Here is a 17619-nt window from a genome sequence, read left to right as displayed (position 1 = left end):
TTTGTGTGTGTTGTCTGTCTGTGTGTGTGTTAGTGTGTGTGTGTTGTCTGTCTGTGTGTGTGTGTGTTAGTGTGTGTGTTGTCTGTGTGTGTTTTAGTGTGTGTGTGTTGTCAGAAAGTGGAGGAGCATTTCCACAGGAACAAATCCAAACCAGCCAACGAGGAAGTGGCCGAGTGGACGTTCCTGGTGTGTGGTGTAGCCAGTTATATTAGATGAGATGCTTCACAGCTGTGTGCTTCCATAACAGCTGTTTCCAGGCAGGCGCAGTTAGCCAGCGCTGCTCATTGCATTGATCTGGTGTCGCTTCATATCATCAGCTGCTGGAGTTTGGACTCACATCTGCTGTCCACTGCAAACACTGTTCTGGTGATAAAAACATCAACAACGATTTATTGTGTTACTTTTTCTGCTTGTCAACCTGATGCAGTTGTATGTAAATAATACACTTTGTGTAGCAGGTTGTAAAGCCTCCTGTGGGTCAGTCTGTTCATTCAGAAACAGCTGGACGCCTGATGTACCAAATGTCCTAATGTGTCTTCCTTAGCCGTGTGATTATCTCCTGACACAGTGTCAGACAGACACACACACAGCACATAAATCCTCTCTGTTGTTTGTCTGTTGTTCGCAGGGTCTTATTGATTTGAGCTCTGCTATAGTCCACTTTCTTTATAGATTATAAATGTGGTCATTATTATTCATTATATTCTGCAGAACAAAGTAAAACAGAAGAAAGTGTGGGACAGATAAAAATAAGCAAGAATCCAAACAATGACATAAATAAAAGCATTTTAAAGTACAAACTTCGGGCCTATTTTTTTTTTATATGGGGTTTATAGTTTATTTAACCATTTAGGGCGTTTATCTATGATGAAGAGGCAATTTTGCCATATATAATCGACTACAGTTACATGATAGAGTCATCAATAAAGGCTTTTAGCCTCTGTAAATAAAATAATAAACTGATTAGTCCAATACAGATAATACATGTAGAATACAAGTACATCAGTTCTTTTACAGGATTATGTATTAAATTCATTTAAACCTTTTTTATACACACGGGGGTAGGTGTTATTCAAACACACACACACACACACACACACACACACACACACCTCCAGCGGCGATAAACACAGAACAGCTGAATTCCTGCTCTCGCGCATGCGCTTTCCAGTGTCTACAGTATGAGGAGCGCTGCGCAGAGGTAGCGTCAGAGGTAAAAAAAAATAAAGCTTTATGTTGCTTATTTAAACGATCGCTGCTCAGAACAGAGAGGGGTTAACGGGAGTCGTCGCCTCACCGGCAGCTCACCGGTGGACATGAATCGTGTTCCGGCATGCAGCTGTCACAGTGACAGGGCTGGTTAACCTCGGCTAAATGTTAGCTGTGTTAGCTTAACAACTCACAGTCAATGGAGAGGAGATTCAAACTTCATTAAACTGCAAGAGCTGAATGAACGACCCGGAACATTTGTCTGTCTCCTTTCAGATGCTCCTAAAGTTTACAAACGGGTCACTTTGAAACGTTTTGCGCTTCGTCCCGCGTCGCTATAGGTTGCTATTTGAAGCTAACATATGTAGCATTAGCATGTTAGCCACTGTCAAATTATCTATGCGGCCCCTTCTTTTGACTGACAGCAAAGCCGTCCAATGAAAAGTCTGAATAAGTATCCTCGCTGTCCCAGCAGCCAATCAGATTCCTTCACATTGAAAACTATTAAAATGTTAAAAACAAATACGTAATAGTTTCGTTAATTCATTGCACGCTGTTTGTGTGTCTGTGCTCTCATAATGTAGTCCACATTTATAGATATTAAAACATTGAAACTAAAAGTTTGGCTGCGACCGTTACAGACGTCATTGAATTTATGTCGTCATCACGTAAGAAAACGTATCATTCAGACAGTTTTCGTGTTTGTTTGATGATTAAAATGTGGCTGCTTCCTCCATCAGTGCTGGCTTCTCCACAGTGAATATGACCATGTAGTTTAAGTATGAATACCGTCACAGTAATAAGCAAATATTTAATATAAAATATATTTTTTCTTTATACAACTTTATTTACTCAAACTTTTGGGAAGTTAGGTTAACTACACATAACCATGATTACAATGCTAATATAAATAATTGTGTCATGAGGCTCTGAAACAGGAGGAGCGTAGCTTAGTTTAATGGCTGCTCAAAAAAATAAAGGGAGCACTAAAATAACACCTCCTAGATCTCAATGAATGAAACATTCCAGTAGAAAATCTTTATTCATTACATAGTGGAATACAATGAGAACAAAATAACATAAAAATGATCAATGTATATCAAAATTATTAACCCATGGAGGGCTGGATTTGGAACCATACTCAAAATGAAAGTGGAAAATCACATAACAGACTGATCCAACTTGAGTGGAAACTCAAGACAAGTCAGAATGAGTGTGTGTGGCCTCCTCGTGCCTGTAAGACCTGGGCATGCTCCTGATGAGGGGGCAGATGTTCTCCTGAGGGATCTACAATAAACTCAGTCTGTGTTAAAGAAAGAGATTTTATTGCAATAACACAGAAACTGTAACTTCACACACTTGTGACCCGTCCTCCTCTGTTTCCTTTAGATGAAGACTCCTCCGGACAGATCGGGAATCACCTTTGAGGTTGGAGCTCAGTTGGAAGCCCGAGACCGCCACAAGAACTGGTTTGGACCACATACACACATGTACTGGGATCCAGAGCTGAATGTATTTTGTATTGATGTTATTGTAATTTGTTTATCGATCAGGTACCCAGCCACGATTGAGAAGATCGACTATGACAAAGAGCGAGTTCTGATCCACTACCGCCAGTGGAGCCGACGGCACAACGAGTGGTTTCAGTGGAGCTCGCCGTACCTGCGACCGCTGGAGCGCGTCAGCCTGAGGAGGCAGGCCCGCAATCCAACACAGTCTCAGCCGGTACGTCAAGTGTGAACCCCAACTCGACGCTGAGACTCTGAGACTGAGACTGTGTTATTTATTTTGACCTGCACACTTAACAACGGCCCCGGGTATAAGTGAACATTCAGCAGATTTGATTCTTCTTTCAGATGTTTGTATCAGGATCAAAAGTTCTGGCCTGTTGGACAGACTGTCGTTTCTACCCAGCCAAAATCCTCAGAGTCAACAAAGACGGTGAGTCTCAGCCGCGACCTTTACCCTTCATGTGCTCATCAAATCCTGCTTTTTTCTTTCACTGTATATTGAACACTTTGAATGGGACAGTAGGCAGTTATACTATCAGATGAGAAGTTACAGACACGCTGTTACTTTAACCAGAGAATTTGCACAGGAAATAAAACACAGACAGAGCTGAGCTGACTGAACCTGATGTACAGCTGCTTAATTTGACTGATTAGAGTTCAGCATTGAACGGAGGATTCAGTCAAGAGTTTACAGCAGGACACCTTGGCCAGTTTCTCAAAGATGGTTGTCTGCTCTTTTCAAACACTCTGTGTGTGTGTGTCTGTGTGTGTGTGTGTGTGTGTGTGTGTTAGACTCCTACACGGTGCGTTTCTATGACGGCGTGGTTCGGACTGTGAAGCCCGCCAAGGTCAAACCCTTTCAGAGAGTAAGAAAAGACATTATTTGGTCCTCTCTGGTCTGACTTCTCCCAGCTAGATGTCTTTAATATTTGTGTGTGTGTGTGTTTTTTTTATGTGCATCAGAAATCCAGATCTGAGAAGAGTGCTGTGGGAAGTGAGGGATGGGAGGAGGGAGAGAGTGAGGAAGAGGAGGCAGAAGCTGGAGAAAGAGAGGAAGAAAATGAGGAAAAGAGGGGAGAGGATGAAGTGGAAAAGGTGGGAGGAGAAGAGGAGGAGGATGAGGAGGAGGAGGAGGAAGGAGCTGAGGAGAGGAAGAGGAAGAGGAAGGCAGGACCTTCATCCTCACATCCACCAGCAAAGAAGAAAACAGATGACAGTAAGTCAGGTGACCTCTGACCTCTAGCCCTCTGTGTGAACACACAGAGCCACATGTCTGATGAGACTGTTGGTGAAGTGCAGCTTACTGTCGTCTCTTTCAGGTGGGAGCACCGGAGCTCAAAATCAGCCAATCACAGTGGACTCTGGCCTGCCAGCTTCTCTTAACCCCGCCCACATCGACAGAGGTATGCAGGCCATCATTTCAGAGGCGTGTGCAGCCTGAACAACAGTAATTTAAGCTTTAACCACCATCTACAGAGATAATAAGAGATTTGTGACTGGTCTGAATGTCTAGGAGGGTTTAACATGGACTGAAACATCCTGCTGTGCTTTTTCTTCTTCTTCTCTCCAAGATGTCCTGTTGGAGCGTCAGGCCCACCTGCCTACCACACACAAGTTCAGCAGAGAACCATGTAAGCGCCTTAATGCTCCACAGAAACACACACACACATGTACACATTACAGGTGTTATCGTAACCAAAAACCTAAAACAAAGAAATAAAAGAAGGCAGACGCTGAGCGGCACAGACGCAGCATCCACAAACATTCGACAGGAAAGCTTTTGACAGAGGAGTTCTGGACACAAACTTCATGATCCCCAAAATACCACTCAAACTCTCTGCCCTCCGTCTGTCCTTTCCGTCCTCTCTCAGTGTACAGAGTCATAAAGAACCAGCCTCCTCCAATTCTCTCCATTGAGCTGGACCACAACCCCTTCAAGTGCCCATCTCCTGGCTGCACCAAGTCCTTCAGGAAGGCCAGTCTGCTGCACTACCACATAAAGTACTACCACTCCGACCAGCAGCTGGATGAGCGAGGCGGCGAGCAGGAGACGTCGAGGTCAGTTCAGATCCCGCAGCGGGGGGGTGGTGGTGGTGGTGATGACATACAGCGTGATGCTAATGCTTGCCGTTGTAGTAGGAGGAAGCGGTCTTCCTCTGAGGGGACGGACATCATCTCAGACAGGAAGAGCGAGAACCAGAACAGCAGCTGTCACCGTGACGACCGGGAGCAGGGCATTATGGGAACAGGTAGGAGGACTTAGAATCCACATAGATGAAAGATTGTCTGTAACACAACACATGGTTAAACCAGCAGCATTCCTGTGTGACCTGCCAGCAGAGGCGAAGAAGGATGGAGGGAAGGAGAGGAGCGGAGGCCAGGACAGGAAGGAGAGGAAGAACTTCCTGAGAGTCAAACTGAAGAAGAAGAAAAAGAAGAAGAAGAAGAAAAAGAAAAGTCAGACAGGTAGCAGCCAGTTCACCCATCGACCGGCGCTTCCCTGACTCAGAACGCTTGTCTGTGGCCGTCCTTTCACATCCTGCTGTCTCTCCTCATCAGGACTCGGCAGCAGCGACGACGAGAACTCGGACAGACCTGAGATCACCGTGGAGCTTCTGAGCGGACATCACAACACAAACGCACAAAGTACTGTTTTTATTTTGAAGTTTAAACGTCCTGTCAGGCTTTAGTGTTCAAAGGATAGAATCATGAAACACCTCTTGCTTTTTCAGTGGACGATGGCAGTGATTGGTCGACGCTAACAGCGGAGAGCGGAGAGGACACGCCCTCTTGGCCTGTTGCTATGGAAACGGAGGAGTGTGAGATGGTGAGGTGTGTGTGCGAAGTGGACGAGGAGAACGACTTCATGATCCAGGTGACACACAGACAGATACCTGAGTGCTGACATGTGGAGGAAGTGCTGGATCTGTGCTGTGTCTTACAATCCTGTGTGTGTGTCTGTGTGTGTGTGTCTGTGTGTGCAGTGTGAGTCGTGTCTGTGCTGGCAGCACGGCACCTGCATGGGTTTATATGAAGACAACGTCCCACACAACTACATCTGCTACTACTGCAGACAGACAGCAGGTAAGATTCATCACTGTGTGTGTGTCTGTGTGTGTCTGTGTGTGTGTTATATTCTGCAAACATTTGTAATTCTGATGTTCTGATGTTCAGGTTGGAGGCGGGCTCAGCGCGTCCTGTCTGAGTCTGATTTGCTAATATCCGGTCACATGTTCGGCCTGTCGTGTGTGAAGGAGAACTACTCTGAGACCAACGCCTCCAAGATCACACACACCAGCCGCCTGCTGGCGCACACACACGGCCTCTGCGAGGTCCTTAGGGGGCTGCAGCTCAAAATCAGCCTGTTGCAGTGAGTTCAGCCGCCTCTCCGTCCGTCCGTCTGTCTGTCCGCACCCCGCAGAGACACACGTCCTCAGTCTGTCTGTCTGTCCCACACAGCAGCTCTTCATCACACGCAGACCTGCAGCTGTGGAGGTTACCGTGGAAACAGGAGGAGGGGCCCAGACTGATGTCCAGCCCAAAGGGAGAGCCTCCTGTCTGTTACGTCAGCAGTGAGCACTGCTACCAGAAACCAGGGGCGTCATGGGACAAGGCTGAGGAGAAGCTGTCAGCTGCGCTGAAGCAGGAGCAGGAGGAGAAGGTAGAGACACACAGGAAGTACGTTCATTAGAGTCAGGTCAGATCATGGCGTGTTTAGAGCGGTGGATGGCAGCTGTGTGACCACATGAACAACAGGGACGTTCAGGTAGAACCAACAGTTAAGGCTGTTCCATACTTCACAAGAACAGAGAACTCGCTCCACGGGTGGTAAGAGTAAAAAAAAACGGAGGTACCATACTCCGCGAGACGTGTGTGTGCAGAACTCCTCATACGGCCCTCCTACGCAGCGCACGTCACACACTAAAGGTTGACAATGCAGTTGTATTGTAAATTGTGAGCACAGTCGTGGTTACCTGGCCTAACGAGCTGATAATGTTCAGGGAAGAGGGCGCACAGCATGCGGTCATCCCGGTGTTTAATGTGCGTCCAGCCGCTGTAACACCGTGATCAATACTGGGGTTAATTTTTATCGCCATCTTGTGGACAGACGCTCTCCTCTGTGCGCCGTGTTTCTCCTTCCAGGAGCTGTTTGCCAGCTGCTCATCTAAACTGTTCATCGTCGCTGTACTTCCTCCTTCTGTCTGTGTGTTCTGCACCTGAAGAAGCTCTTGCGCTTCTTCACATTCATCACACCCACAATAAATTCAGACCAATCACAGCATGGTTGACGCACAGCCTTGAGAGAAAAAGTTCTGCCCGGACCCTGTGCCATTTTGTGGGCGTAACGTCTGCAGGGGGGAGGGAGTTCTCTGTTCTCGCGGAGTATGGATCCAGCTTTACTCAGCGCCGAGCTGCTGCAGGTCATCTACTCGTTTTATCAGGGCTGCCGTGTTAAATCATGTGAGCCTCGTTTGAGCCGCACACAGTGTTTCCCACTGACAGACACACAGACCAGACTTGTAAATAGAGCAGAGCTAGAGTTCAGTCTGGCTCTGATCTGTGATCCCTGCAGCAGCAAAGACTGAGAACAGACCTGAGTGGCAGCAGATAGGACATTAGGTCAGACACAGCGCAGGCGAGAGGAGGTGGGATGGAGAGGAGTCCGGCTGAAGCAGTTTAAACCCAGGGCTGTTCCTGTTGACGACCATCTTTGTGTCTCTGTAGGAGATAAAGCCTGAAGACGTCAAACAGGAACCAGCTGATACACCCACTGTGACACACAGCATAAAAACAGAGAGCCACACAGACAGCCGCGAGCACGTCCCAAACACCCGCACACACACGCCACAGCCTCGACCAGCATCCATGGCTGAGTGTCAGCTGAACATCCTGGAGCACATCGAGTCTCTGCACCATCAGATCAGCGCTAGGATGGAGCTGATCGAGCGCGAGCTGGACGGTAACACACACACACACCAATACACACGGAACCAAACAAGATGGCAGCACCACACATCTCCTCTCTCTCTCTCTTCTGTCTCTCTGCAGTCTTAGAGTCCTGGTTGGACCATTCGGGTGAGCTGGAGCCCCCCGACCCTTTGTCCCGCCTCCCGCAGCTCAAACAGCGAATCAGGCGGCTGCTGTGTGACCTGTACATTGTGAGGCAGCTGTCGGTCTGCCGCTGACTCCTTTTACTCCTTAAACTTTGACCTTTGAGAGACTAACACGTGAGTCGAACTCCGCGTACTGGGAAAAAAACAGCAGCGGTTTGTTTGCACAAGACAGCGCCGCCTGGTGGAGAGAAGCTGCTCTGCTCCTGGAAGTGGACGGTATCAGGTATCAGCTTTATGAGCTGACTCCTGGGACAGGAGGAGGTTTGATGTTTGACTCCTGGGACAGGAGGAGGTTTGCTTTTTGGAAGCTCGTTAACATCATTGTTGGATTGTTTGAAGTTAAACACTTTTACAGTTTGATTCTTTTAAAAGTTTTCGCTGCAGAGATTTGGTATTTGTACTAATATTAGTACTAACTGTACGTATTTCCGTTAAAAAAACAAGCTGAAAACATGTTTTTTTCTTAAAGAGTAAATGTTTGGTAAATCTTTGTGACGCTGACCGCCAGCCGGGCTCGCACCAGTCAGTCACAGCCGCTCTCTGAGCTGCTTTCCATGCTCTTTTGTTTTCATTGATTTCATATTAACAGGACAAGCCCCGCCCCCTGCGGATTAAACCATGCATGGTTGCGTGTCCCACCCCTCTGTCAGCTCTCCTCCGCCTGATGTCCGTCAGCTCGAATCCCTTTCCTGTTGTAGAATCCATCATTTGCATTGATTTTGTTGTGTCACGCTGTTGTGACGCATGCTTAAAGCTCTCAGTGATGGAGGAAGAGTCTATGTCTGAATTCCTTTATTATAACTGAGAGGACTAAAAGTAAATTTGATTTCAAAGACGTTCTACAGAGCAGAACACGTGTCTCCCCCTTCTGGCAGTGAGAGTAACTACACAAACACTGTTGGTATAAATGTAGCTGTTTACATTTACTTTAGTTTTTCTGTGTTTTTGTTCTTCTCCTCTCCGGTCCGGCTCATGTCCACCTCTGTACATACAGGCGCTGGCTCATTAGCACTGTTAGCATCACCGTTTTGTATCTTTTACAGCCATATAACATGTTAACACACTTCATTTATTTATAAGCAGCTTTAAAATGTAAATGTGTGAGTGTTTTATAAACTAACTGTATAAAGTTGTAGATTTATTTTGATAGAGGGACTGAAACTTGTAAAAATCTGATTTCAACTTTTTCCTAAAACATTTGGACTTAAACCTCTTCTTCTTTGTTTTTCCACTGATGCTCACACACTGCTGTGTTTAAAATCTCTCTCCTCATCTGGTGATCAGTTGGCTGCAGCTCAGTGTGAGGCGGCCTCTGCACCGCCTCCTCCAACAGACACACATTTCAAAAACAGATTCTTTTCATACTTCCAGCTTTGATTAAAATAGTAAAAACTCATTTGTTGTGTTTTTGTCTTTCTCTGGAATTCAATTCAATTCAGTTTTATTTATACAGCGCATTTTACAATCAGAATTTGTCTCAAAGTGCTTCACAGAAACCCAGAGTGTGAACCCCCTTAAGAGCACTGTGGCAAGGAAAAACTCCCTTTAAGAGGAAGAAACCTTGAGCAGGACCCGTCTACTTAAGGAAGAACCTTCCTGCTGCCAGTCGGCTGGGTAGAGGAGGAGAAGAAGAGGGAGACAGGACAGAGAGGATGAAGGAGAGAGAGGAGCAAACATGACAGCAAGATGAAACAGATTATATTATAATGATATCTATATATATCGTCAGTCCATAAGTAGTAATAGTAATTTGATAGTAATCAAAACAAAGATGAGCAGCAGGGGCTGATGAAGACAATGAGCACAGGAGAGATCAGGGGCCGGACTGCAGGTCAGCATGCAGGTCTTGAGACCTGCAAAGAGAGAGAGAGAGCGAGGCACAGAACTACGAGGAAGACAGTAAACACGAGACGATATTACCAGTATGAGCCAGACTAAGGAGAGTAGAGGAGAGGTCAGAGGGTGAGGGGGAAACTGCTCAGTGGATCATGTTTGTGCCCCCTGACAGCACAGGCCTAGAGCAGCATAGCTGTGCTAAAAGTTTAGATTTTATCCTCCCTAACACCTGTTCTACCTGTGGCTGAGGCGACTGTAACTACACCTACCAGCCCTACACAATATGTTTGAGGCTGACTGAACGCCTTACTGAACAGAAAAGGTTTAAGTCTAAAACATTCTTCTACATTATGGTCAAAACAAATTTTATTTTTTTTTAAATATCAACATAAAAATGTGCTGTATGCAGGTTTGTTAATGTGGTCTGAGACCAGCAGGAGATACTTGGAACCAGGTGTCGTAGATTTGTGACCGACCTCTTTATTTTTTATAATGTACACGATACATACAGTAACACAGTGTGTTATGTTAGTCAGACAGATGGTCGCACTGTTCACAGACTGCCAGGATGTCTCCTGTTGGCACATAGTGTGTGTGTGTAACCACTATTCACTACCACTAAACACTATTTCTTTATTCAACAGAATTTGAAATCAGTGTTTGCGATTTTGCTCGGGGCATGATGGTGCCTCATTTATTTCATGTATTAATTTATTTTATTGCAGTAGTCAGTTTATGATATTCATCAGTGTCCATATTGTTATTTCAACGTCACCAGTTCTATGTTTTTACTTCTTTAGTTCTTTCGTCTGAATCCATAAAGTCTCATTTCAGTAGGAACACAGTCATTTATCCACTTATTTAGACATGTTCCGGTCTGATCCTCTAATTATGATGGTAGAGCTAAAATAAGTAAAGAAAATACATAATCGACGATACATCATCGAATATGCATTAAAATAAAATGAATGAATGAATTGTTTATTTATCTTTAAACCATCCACAGCAGTCTGTCAGATGACGTCAGTCAGACTAAGTGACGTCAGTCAGCGTTTCTGCCGTCACACCTGTTGCTGTTAACCCTTACCTCCTGACCTGCTGTTTAAGGTCAGGATATTTTTAAAAAGTCCTGAAATGTAATCTGTAATGTATTCAGTTACATTACTCAGTCTGAGTAACGTACTCTGAATACTTGGATTACTCACAGATTGAAGCCCTGCACACCACAGAGCAGAACCTCCGGGTCCACACGGCTCCAGGATCCAGCACCACGTCACTGTGACCTCTTCTGTCAACAGACACGTGAACGCACCACCGTGTAATCAACAATGTAACTGTACTCTGATTACCACCTCTTTAGACTGTAACTGTAACGGAATACAGGTACTGAGACGTTGTACTCTGATTACATAACGTCGGTACATGTAATCCGTTCCTCCCCGACACTGTTTACGGTGACGTAGCTCCGCCCCGGACTGTCCGCGTGCGGCACCGTGAGCTCAGTCAGTGTCAGCAGAGGCTCGCGACGGTTAACTCCTAAACCGACTCACGATCTCCCAAAAAGTCAGCGGCTGGTTGAGCCCGTTAAACGGTTAACTCTGTGCAGCCTCTGGAGCTAACGGCAGGCGGTGAGTAGCGGGAGGCGGCCGGCAGCGCTCGGCTTTTGTTCGGGTTTTTGTTCGGTTCGGCCGCCGTGACGAGTGAGCAGGTGGCTAATGAGCTAACGGTCAACTTAGCTTTGAGGCTAACTGTAAACGGGAACCAGAAGAAGGTGGAGGAGGTGTAATCTCGGAGATTCATCAAATGAGCTTACATGGCGATGCTGGGTTAGGTTACAAGTGTGTGTGTCTGTGTGTGTCCGTGTCCCTAGTCCCTTAGTAACGGTTCGTTGCTAAGGCGAAAACCTCTGTCTGTCTACAGCTCATATTAATGTCCGAGCTCATTAATTAGGCAGCGTTCACCGTTAACTGCTGCTTCCTAGACCCAGTGTGTGTGTGTGTGTGTGTGTGTGAGGGAGGGAGGGAGAGGGTGTGTGCGCGCGCACGCTCGTGTGTGTGTGTGTGGGCGGACAGCAGAGCCAGGCGCATCAGAACATTCAGTTCGGCGTGGTAACAGCCTCAGATCTATTATTAACCCTCATGCATTGTTCGCAAACACTACCCTAATGTGTTGTTCGGGGACAAAAACGTCCCCCTAACGGTTTTAAAATATATTAGATAAATCTATTTTTGAATTTTTTTTTGCATAGACCTTTTAATTAACTTCAGTTCTAATCAACAGTAGTGAAAAAATCATTTTCCCCCAGGATTTTAACCCTTTAATCACCAATTTATAAGGGGTGGTGCTGAAAATTGAAAAAAAAAACACACAAAATGGCTCATTTTTAATAGAAAAGGTGAATGTGGACTGGATTCTTTTGAACCTTTATTACAGTCCTTGGTCATGTCAAACATCAGTAAAAAAATTGACTTGATTGCATTATTAGTTTTTGCACAGCACTGGATTTCTTTTTTTCTCCCATTTGTCCCATAGACTACATTATAAACACACTTTTTTTGACTGCACAGCCATGGCACTACATAACATGCATTCTTGATTGTTGGTGGTTTACCCTGTTGGTAGGAGGTAAAATTTGTGATTTTTACAGTTAACAACTTAATTACCATATTAACCCTTTACCTGCAGGCCTGTGCTCATGTAGTGTAGTTTCTGGCTTGTATATGGAGTTATAGGGAGTATTTTAGCACATAATTGTGTGTCTACACACTGTGTGTGTATGTTAGAGAGGAAGAGAGCCATTTGCACACTGATCTTGTTGTCTGTGAGTACACACAACCACAGAGTCTTCATAGTAAACAAAAACAAAGAAAGTGTTGCTATGCACGTGTGGCCCTTTGATGTCTACAGGTGCAGACTAAACAAAACAAAAAGGCAAGTGGTCTTACATGTGACCTTGTGGTCATTTGATGGTGAGAAGAGCAGAAAGCAACATGAAGAGAGGATTCACTTGTGCACAATCTCTGGAAATGATTGTGCAGCCTGGCTCTATGAAGGGCCAGGCTGTGAAGCTGTGAAGGCTGCACAAGTAGATCCGTCACTTGTTCACAAGCGAATCCTTCATTCGTTCACAAGTGAATCCTTCACTCATGCACAGGTGAATCCTCTCTTCATGCTGCTTGCTGCTCTTGTCACCATTAAATGACCAGGAGGATGCATGCAAGTCCACTAGGGTTTTTGTTTTGTTTAGTCTGAACCTCTCAGCATCAAAGGGCCCGGCACTTACTTTTAGGGCTGCAACAAATTTACTTTACTTTACTTTACTAAACTACTTTTAATACTAATTTTAGTAGGGGACTAAACTGTAGATTAGATTTGGTTAGTCAATGATTATTTATTATGTTATCAAGTATCTATCTATGGTGTCTATTTAGTAACATGCACATGTACGTATGGTCGTGTGGAGCGCAACACACCATGGAAAAGGGGCACTTAGACCTCACTTAGACTAATTCAGTGATCTCAACTGAGACACTAACCTAAAAGTAAAGTCACTCTACTGGAGGACGTGTTTTCCGAAAGCTAAAAAAAAAAAAAAAACAGCTATTTTACCCATCCACAACTTCAGACGCCAGAACTCCTGGATGTTTTCATTTTACATGCTTATGCATTGCCGTTGTACGTCTGAATTAGGTACACTTCACTTACTTAGTAACTTTATTTTCCTGACTTTCCTTCCCTGACAGTGTGCAAATGGCTCTCTTCCTCTCTAACATACACACACAGTGTGTAGACACACAATTATGTGCTAAAATACTCCCTATAACTCCATATACTTAAGCCAGAAACTACAGTACATGAGCACAGGCCTGCAGGTAAAGGGTTAATATGGTAATTAAGTTGTTAACTGTAAAAATCACAAATGTTACCTCCTACCAACAGGGTAAACCACCAACAATCAAGAATGCATGATTATTAGTGCCATGGCTGTGCAGTCAAAAAAAGTGTGTTATAATGTAAGTCTATGGGACAAAATGGGAGAAAAAAGAAAATCCAGTGCTGTGCAAAAACTAATAATGCAATAAAGTCAATTTTTTTACTGATGTTTGACATGGCCAAGACTATAATAAAGGTTAAAAAGAATCCAGTCCACATTCACCTTTTCTATTAAAAATGAGCCATTTTGTGTGTTTTTTTTTTCAATTTTCAGCACCACCCCTTATAAAATTGGTGATTAAAGGGTTAAAATCCTGGGGGAAAATGATTTTTTTCACTACTGTTGATTAGAACTGAAGTTAATTAAAAGGGCTATGCAAAAAAATTTCAAAAAAATATTTATCTAATATATTTTTAAAACCGTTTAAAGTTAGGGGACGTTTTTGTCCCCGAACAACACATTAGGGGGTAAAATTTGCCCACAGTGTACCGTTGACCTATGAAAAATTTTAAAATCATATTAACAAAATTTATGTAAAATTAAGCTTATTGAGGAAAAATGATTCAATTTGTCCACATATTGACAAAGTTATGGCCAAAATAAACAGAAAAATTTCTCTCAGAGGACAAAAATGTCCCGAACAACGCATGAGGGTTAAGTGGATATTTGTAATCACTTCAGCGTTCTGCACGTGAACGCATCATGAACGCAGCAACAGGTCTCTGCCCTGTGGTGACGTCAGCAGTGCACCTGCACCGTGTGTCTGTGTGAAGGCCTCTTCCTCCGTGTGTTTGCATCCCTCTGTTAGGATGTGGTGTCTTGCTGTGTTTATTTGGCACGATGATGTTTGTGTTGTTGTGTCTCTTTTTATAGCAGCTCTGCCTGTGGTTGTGTTGATGATTGTGTGTCTCTTGACATCTGTTGGACCGCCCTGTCTGTCAGAGGTCCATTCAGAGACAAACAGTCCTCTGGGTTTTTCTGTAAAAGGGTCAGAATCTGCAGGGTGCTGCTGGTTGTGCGGTCAGGTGTGAGTTGCTTCAGCCCCGGCGGTCTGAATGTAGCCAAAGACTTCATCAGATGGGATAAGACTTCCGGAGAGTTAACAGATGGACCGGTTTCAGCTTCTTTATTTTATGTGTAAAGAACTGAAGGACAGATGAGTGTGTACACAGTTCTGAACCCGGTTCTGAATAACACTGTAACAGCACATCTCGTGTGCAGATTGCGCTCGATGAGGCTGCTTCGCTGCAGCTTCACAGTCGGTTGGTTTTGTGTTTGGGTCAAAGCCAGATTGCCTACAGGAAGCTCAGCATCCATCCAAGCCACTCTGCTCAAACACTGTTATCCAACCTGTCAGCCCCACACACACACACACACACACACTGGGTGGCTTACAGCCAGTGAGAGATCACTGTTTCCATTAGATTTACACAGTTGGATAACACAGTTTGACACAGCACACAGGTAGACTGAGAGCAAGAGACAGGCAGGAAGTTTAAATCTTTCTTATCGTGGTTGTGACCAGGATTAGAAACAAAAATCTGTCCTGTTATTTCGCTGATCGAGGCATTAATCAGTGCCGTCAGGATGACGGGCTTTATTGGGTGTTGCCTGCAAAAACCAGCCATGGGTTTATTTTATGCCCTGACGTCTCACATCCAGCTGATCTGCAGAGAAAATGTGAAATGTTGAATTAATATCACACTTCTGGACCCTTACACGCAGCTTTGAGGCTTCATGTAAACATCTTTTTGACGTGTTTGTGGACAGGATGTCCACCTGCTGCACGGACAACCACTCTCCTTCTCTAAACTAGTAATAAAGCTCAATATCGGTTATAAATCAGACGCTTTTTTAAAATTCCGATGTCTTTTGTGGTGACTTTTTCATTTGTCTTGGTTCTAACTGTGTGTTTCAGTGTTGTTTTCTCGGATGTATTGGTGTGTTCCTGTATTATTCATAGTTATTGATTGTTTTTCTCTGTCTTCATCAGTAGAGCTACGATGGAGGAGCTTCATGACGTCCAGCTGACTGAGATCAAACCACTGCTGACAGGACAGGTGGGGCTGCAGGTCGTATCTATGAGTGTTTACATTTTTTTATTGACAGCAATACTTCAAATAATAACCGAAGAATCTCTGTGTTCCTTCAGAATGGGAGAAACCTCCAGGATTTCGACTGTCAGGTGAGTCCTCGTCGTGTTTGTTTTAATTAATGTTCCATTGTTGAAGATGAGGGATGATGAGATTTGTGATATTTGGACACCATCATCCACTGAGTAACCACATGACATGGCTGATGTGGAGGTGACCCGTCCATCATCACACTCGTAGTGAGTGTGTCAGCTGATGGACACTGACGTCAGTGCCTCGGGTCAGTCTGCATCAGTGATCACAGAGCATCGAGCTGCAGAACATGCTGTGACAGTTCCTGTAACGATTTCTCACGTCACACTGTGTGAACAGCAAAGAGGACACTTTAAATGAGAAGCAGCGCTCGGGTCTCAGCAGCCTCCAGTGCTGTGCTGGGAGGTTTCTGAGGTTAAAGGTGTCAGGAAGAGAAAAGGCACGATCAAAGGCCAGCAAGGAGTCGGCTTGTTAAAGACCGTTAACCCTTTGGCCTGCACAGATCGGCCCTCTTGATCCCATCATACCGCCCCCGCTTTCCCTTCTTTTCTTCACCTGGCAGAAGGCTGAGGGGTGACAGCACCGCCGAGCTTTTCCTGAATCCTCTGACCTCCCTTTGAATCGTTTTTCTGTCTGTCAAACCTTCTGACACACTCTGAACTCCCCTTCCTCCCTCTAGTCTCAGGATTCACAGCAGATCTCCTGTTCTTTAGCAGTCAGTGTGATGAGTTAGCAGGTTAGCTGCTCCTTACCTGTGTCCTGAAGAAAGTGTGAGCTCTCAGCTGTGATCACACAAAGAGGACAGCACATCAAACGCACCTTAGAGCACAAACGTGTTTCTGGACGGTTGGTGCAGCTTCTTGGAGAATCAGCACCACCACCACCATCAACCAGCTCAGCTTTTAGACTCTTTTGTTTCTGTCAATGACTGTGTTTCCACATCACAGCAGTGACTCAGACTGTGGGTCAGTCAGAGTCAGTAGCTGGGAGCTGATGGCCCTGTTGGACATCCTCCAGATCTGAAGTCCTGTTGTCTAATCTGCACAGTGAATCTCACTGGTTCATGTAGCTCAGTGCTGTAAAGCTAATCCATGATATCACCTGTACAGCATGAGAGAGTCACAGATCCACATCATGAACCGCATCCGTTTCCATGGCCCCTCCATTAGTGAGGTGAAGCTCGGCCTGTGCCATATGAAGCATGTGAAGGTTTTACTCCCCAGTCTCAGACAGGTCACCCTGAATCACATGGAAACACCGACTGATTTCTGAACAGGTGATCAGCTAAAGATCAGGATGTACCTGGTAGGAAAACATACAGACCAGAACCAGACCAAGAGCCCAGTGTCACAGTTTAGTGGGATCAATGCAAAAACCTGTATTGTCCTGATATGTGACTCCAAACGCTGTCCTAGGTCACTAGGTAACAGGACTACCCTGTGTCAGTAAACCTCAGTCCACAGCACAGGTTCTTCTTCCTGTCTTTACTGTGTTCCTGCAGCGACACACCTGACCCACAGAGAGGGTGTCTTCACCTGGTTCACGCACACTCTGCTGTGTGTAAAAAGAAACCAAACCAACAAGTTTACAAACTCTTTCAGATCAAAAGGTGTGAAAGCAGCCATAGCACGTTGGATATACGACGAAGGGTGGAGGTGGTGGAGCCACACACAAACACAAGCTGCTGTCTCTGGAAACCTTCACTGAGCTGACTGAATCCAGTCTGGAGGCTCCCGCTGCAGCACTGACACCATGATGGTTATTTGTTGTTCAGGAGCACGATGTGGAGACGGCCCACGGCGTGCTGCACGTTACCATGAGGGGGGTTGCTAAGGGTAACCGACCCACTATCCTCACCTACCATGACATCGGATTGAACCGTGAGTAAA

The 17619-nt window shown here is 45.1% G+C and overlaps 2 protein-coding genes across 7 annotated transcripts in view; both read left to right on the top strand.

Annotated features, from left to right (window-relative positions):
• The first annotated feature begins 1135 nt into the window (after positions 1-1135).
• LOC114439058 (PHD finger protein 20-like) lies at positions 1136-9230 on the top strand. Of its 5 annotated transcripts, none has more exons than XM_028410788.1 (18): positions 1136-1213; positions 2599-2678; positions 2763-2934; positions 3066-3150; positions 3513-3586; positions 3684-3936; positions 4040-4123; positions 4292-4351; positions 4592-4778; positions 4857-4969; positions 5061-5186; positions 5280-5366; positions 5453-5595; positions 5705-5804; positions 5895-6090; positions 6183-6381; positions 7446-7680; positions 7770-9230. In XM_028410788.1, the coding sequence occupies exons 2-18, from the start codon at positions 2599-2601 to the stop codon at positions 7904-7906; spliced, it is 2331 nt and encodes a 776-aa protein (XP_028266589.1). In that variant the 5' UTR covers positions 1136-1213; the 3' UTR covers positions 7907-9230. The 5 variants fall into 5 exon arrangements, with proteins under 5 accessions (XP_028266589.1, XP_028266588.1, XP_028266585.1 ...); XM_028410787.1 differs by having other exon boundaries at positions 6180-6381; XM_028410784.1 differs by having other exon boundaries at positions 5037-5186; positions 6180-6381.
• A 1893-nt stretch (positions 9231-11123) lies between these two features.
• Positions 11124-17619, top strand: part of LOC114439063 (protein NDRG3-like) — a 13956-nt gene continuing 7460 nt past the window's right edge. Inside the window, exons 1-4 of one of the 2 annotated variants that reach the window (XM_028410794.1) lie at positions 11124-11298; positions 15601-15664; positions 15757-15789; positions 17505-17610. In XM_028410794.1, coding sequence (XP_028266595.1) covers positions 15608-15664; positions 15757-15789; positions 17505-17610 — 196 coding nt within the window. In that variant the 5' untranslated portion in view covers positions 11124-11298; positions 15601-15607. Of the gene's footprint in view, positions 11299-15597; positions 15665-15756; positions 15790-17504; positions 17611-17619 lie in introns of both variants that reach the window. The other variant, XM_028410795.1, reaches the window with a different exon arrangement.

The sequence above is a fragment of the Parambassis ranga genome, chromosome 7 (assembly GCF_900634625.1).
Source record: "Parambassis ranga chromosome 7, fParRan2.1, whole genome shotgun sequence".
NCBI classification, from domain to species: Eukaryota; Metazoa; Chordata; class Actinopteri; family Ambassidae; genus Parambassis; species Parambassis ranga.
This window is presented reverse-complemented; position numbering and strand designations above follow the sequence as displayed.

Excerpts from the sequence above, each read along its gene's own strand:
- LOC114439058 (XM_028410783.1), top strand. The coding sequence starts at position 2,599 with ATGAAGACTCCTCCGGACAGATCGGGAATCACCTTTGAGGTTGGAGCT. Across the intron at positions 3,587-3,683 it reads AGGTCAAACCCTTTCAGAGA|AAATCCAGATCTGAGAAGAG; the intron begins GTAAGAAAAGAC and ends TATGTGCATCAG. Across the intron at positions 4,124-4,291 it reads CCCCGCCCACATCGACAGAG|ATGTCCTGTTGGAGCGTCAG; the intron begins GTATGCAGGCCA and ends CTTCTCTCCAAG.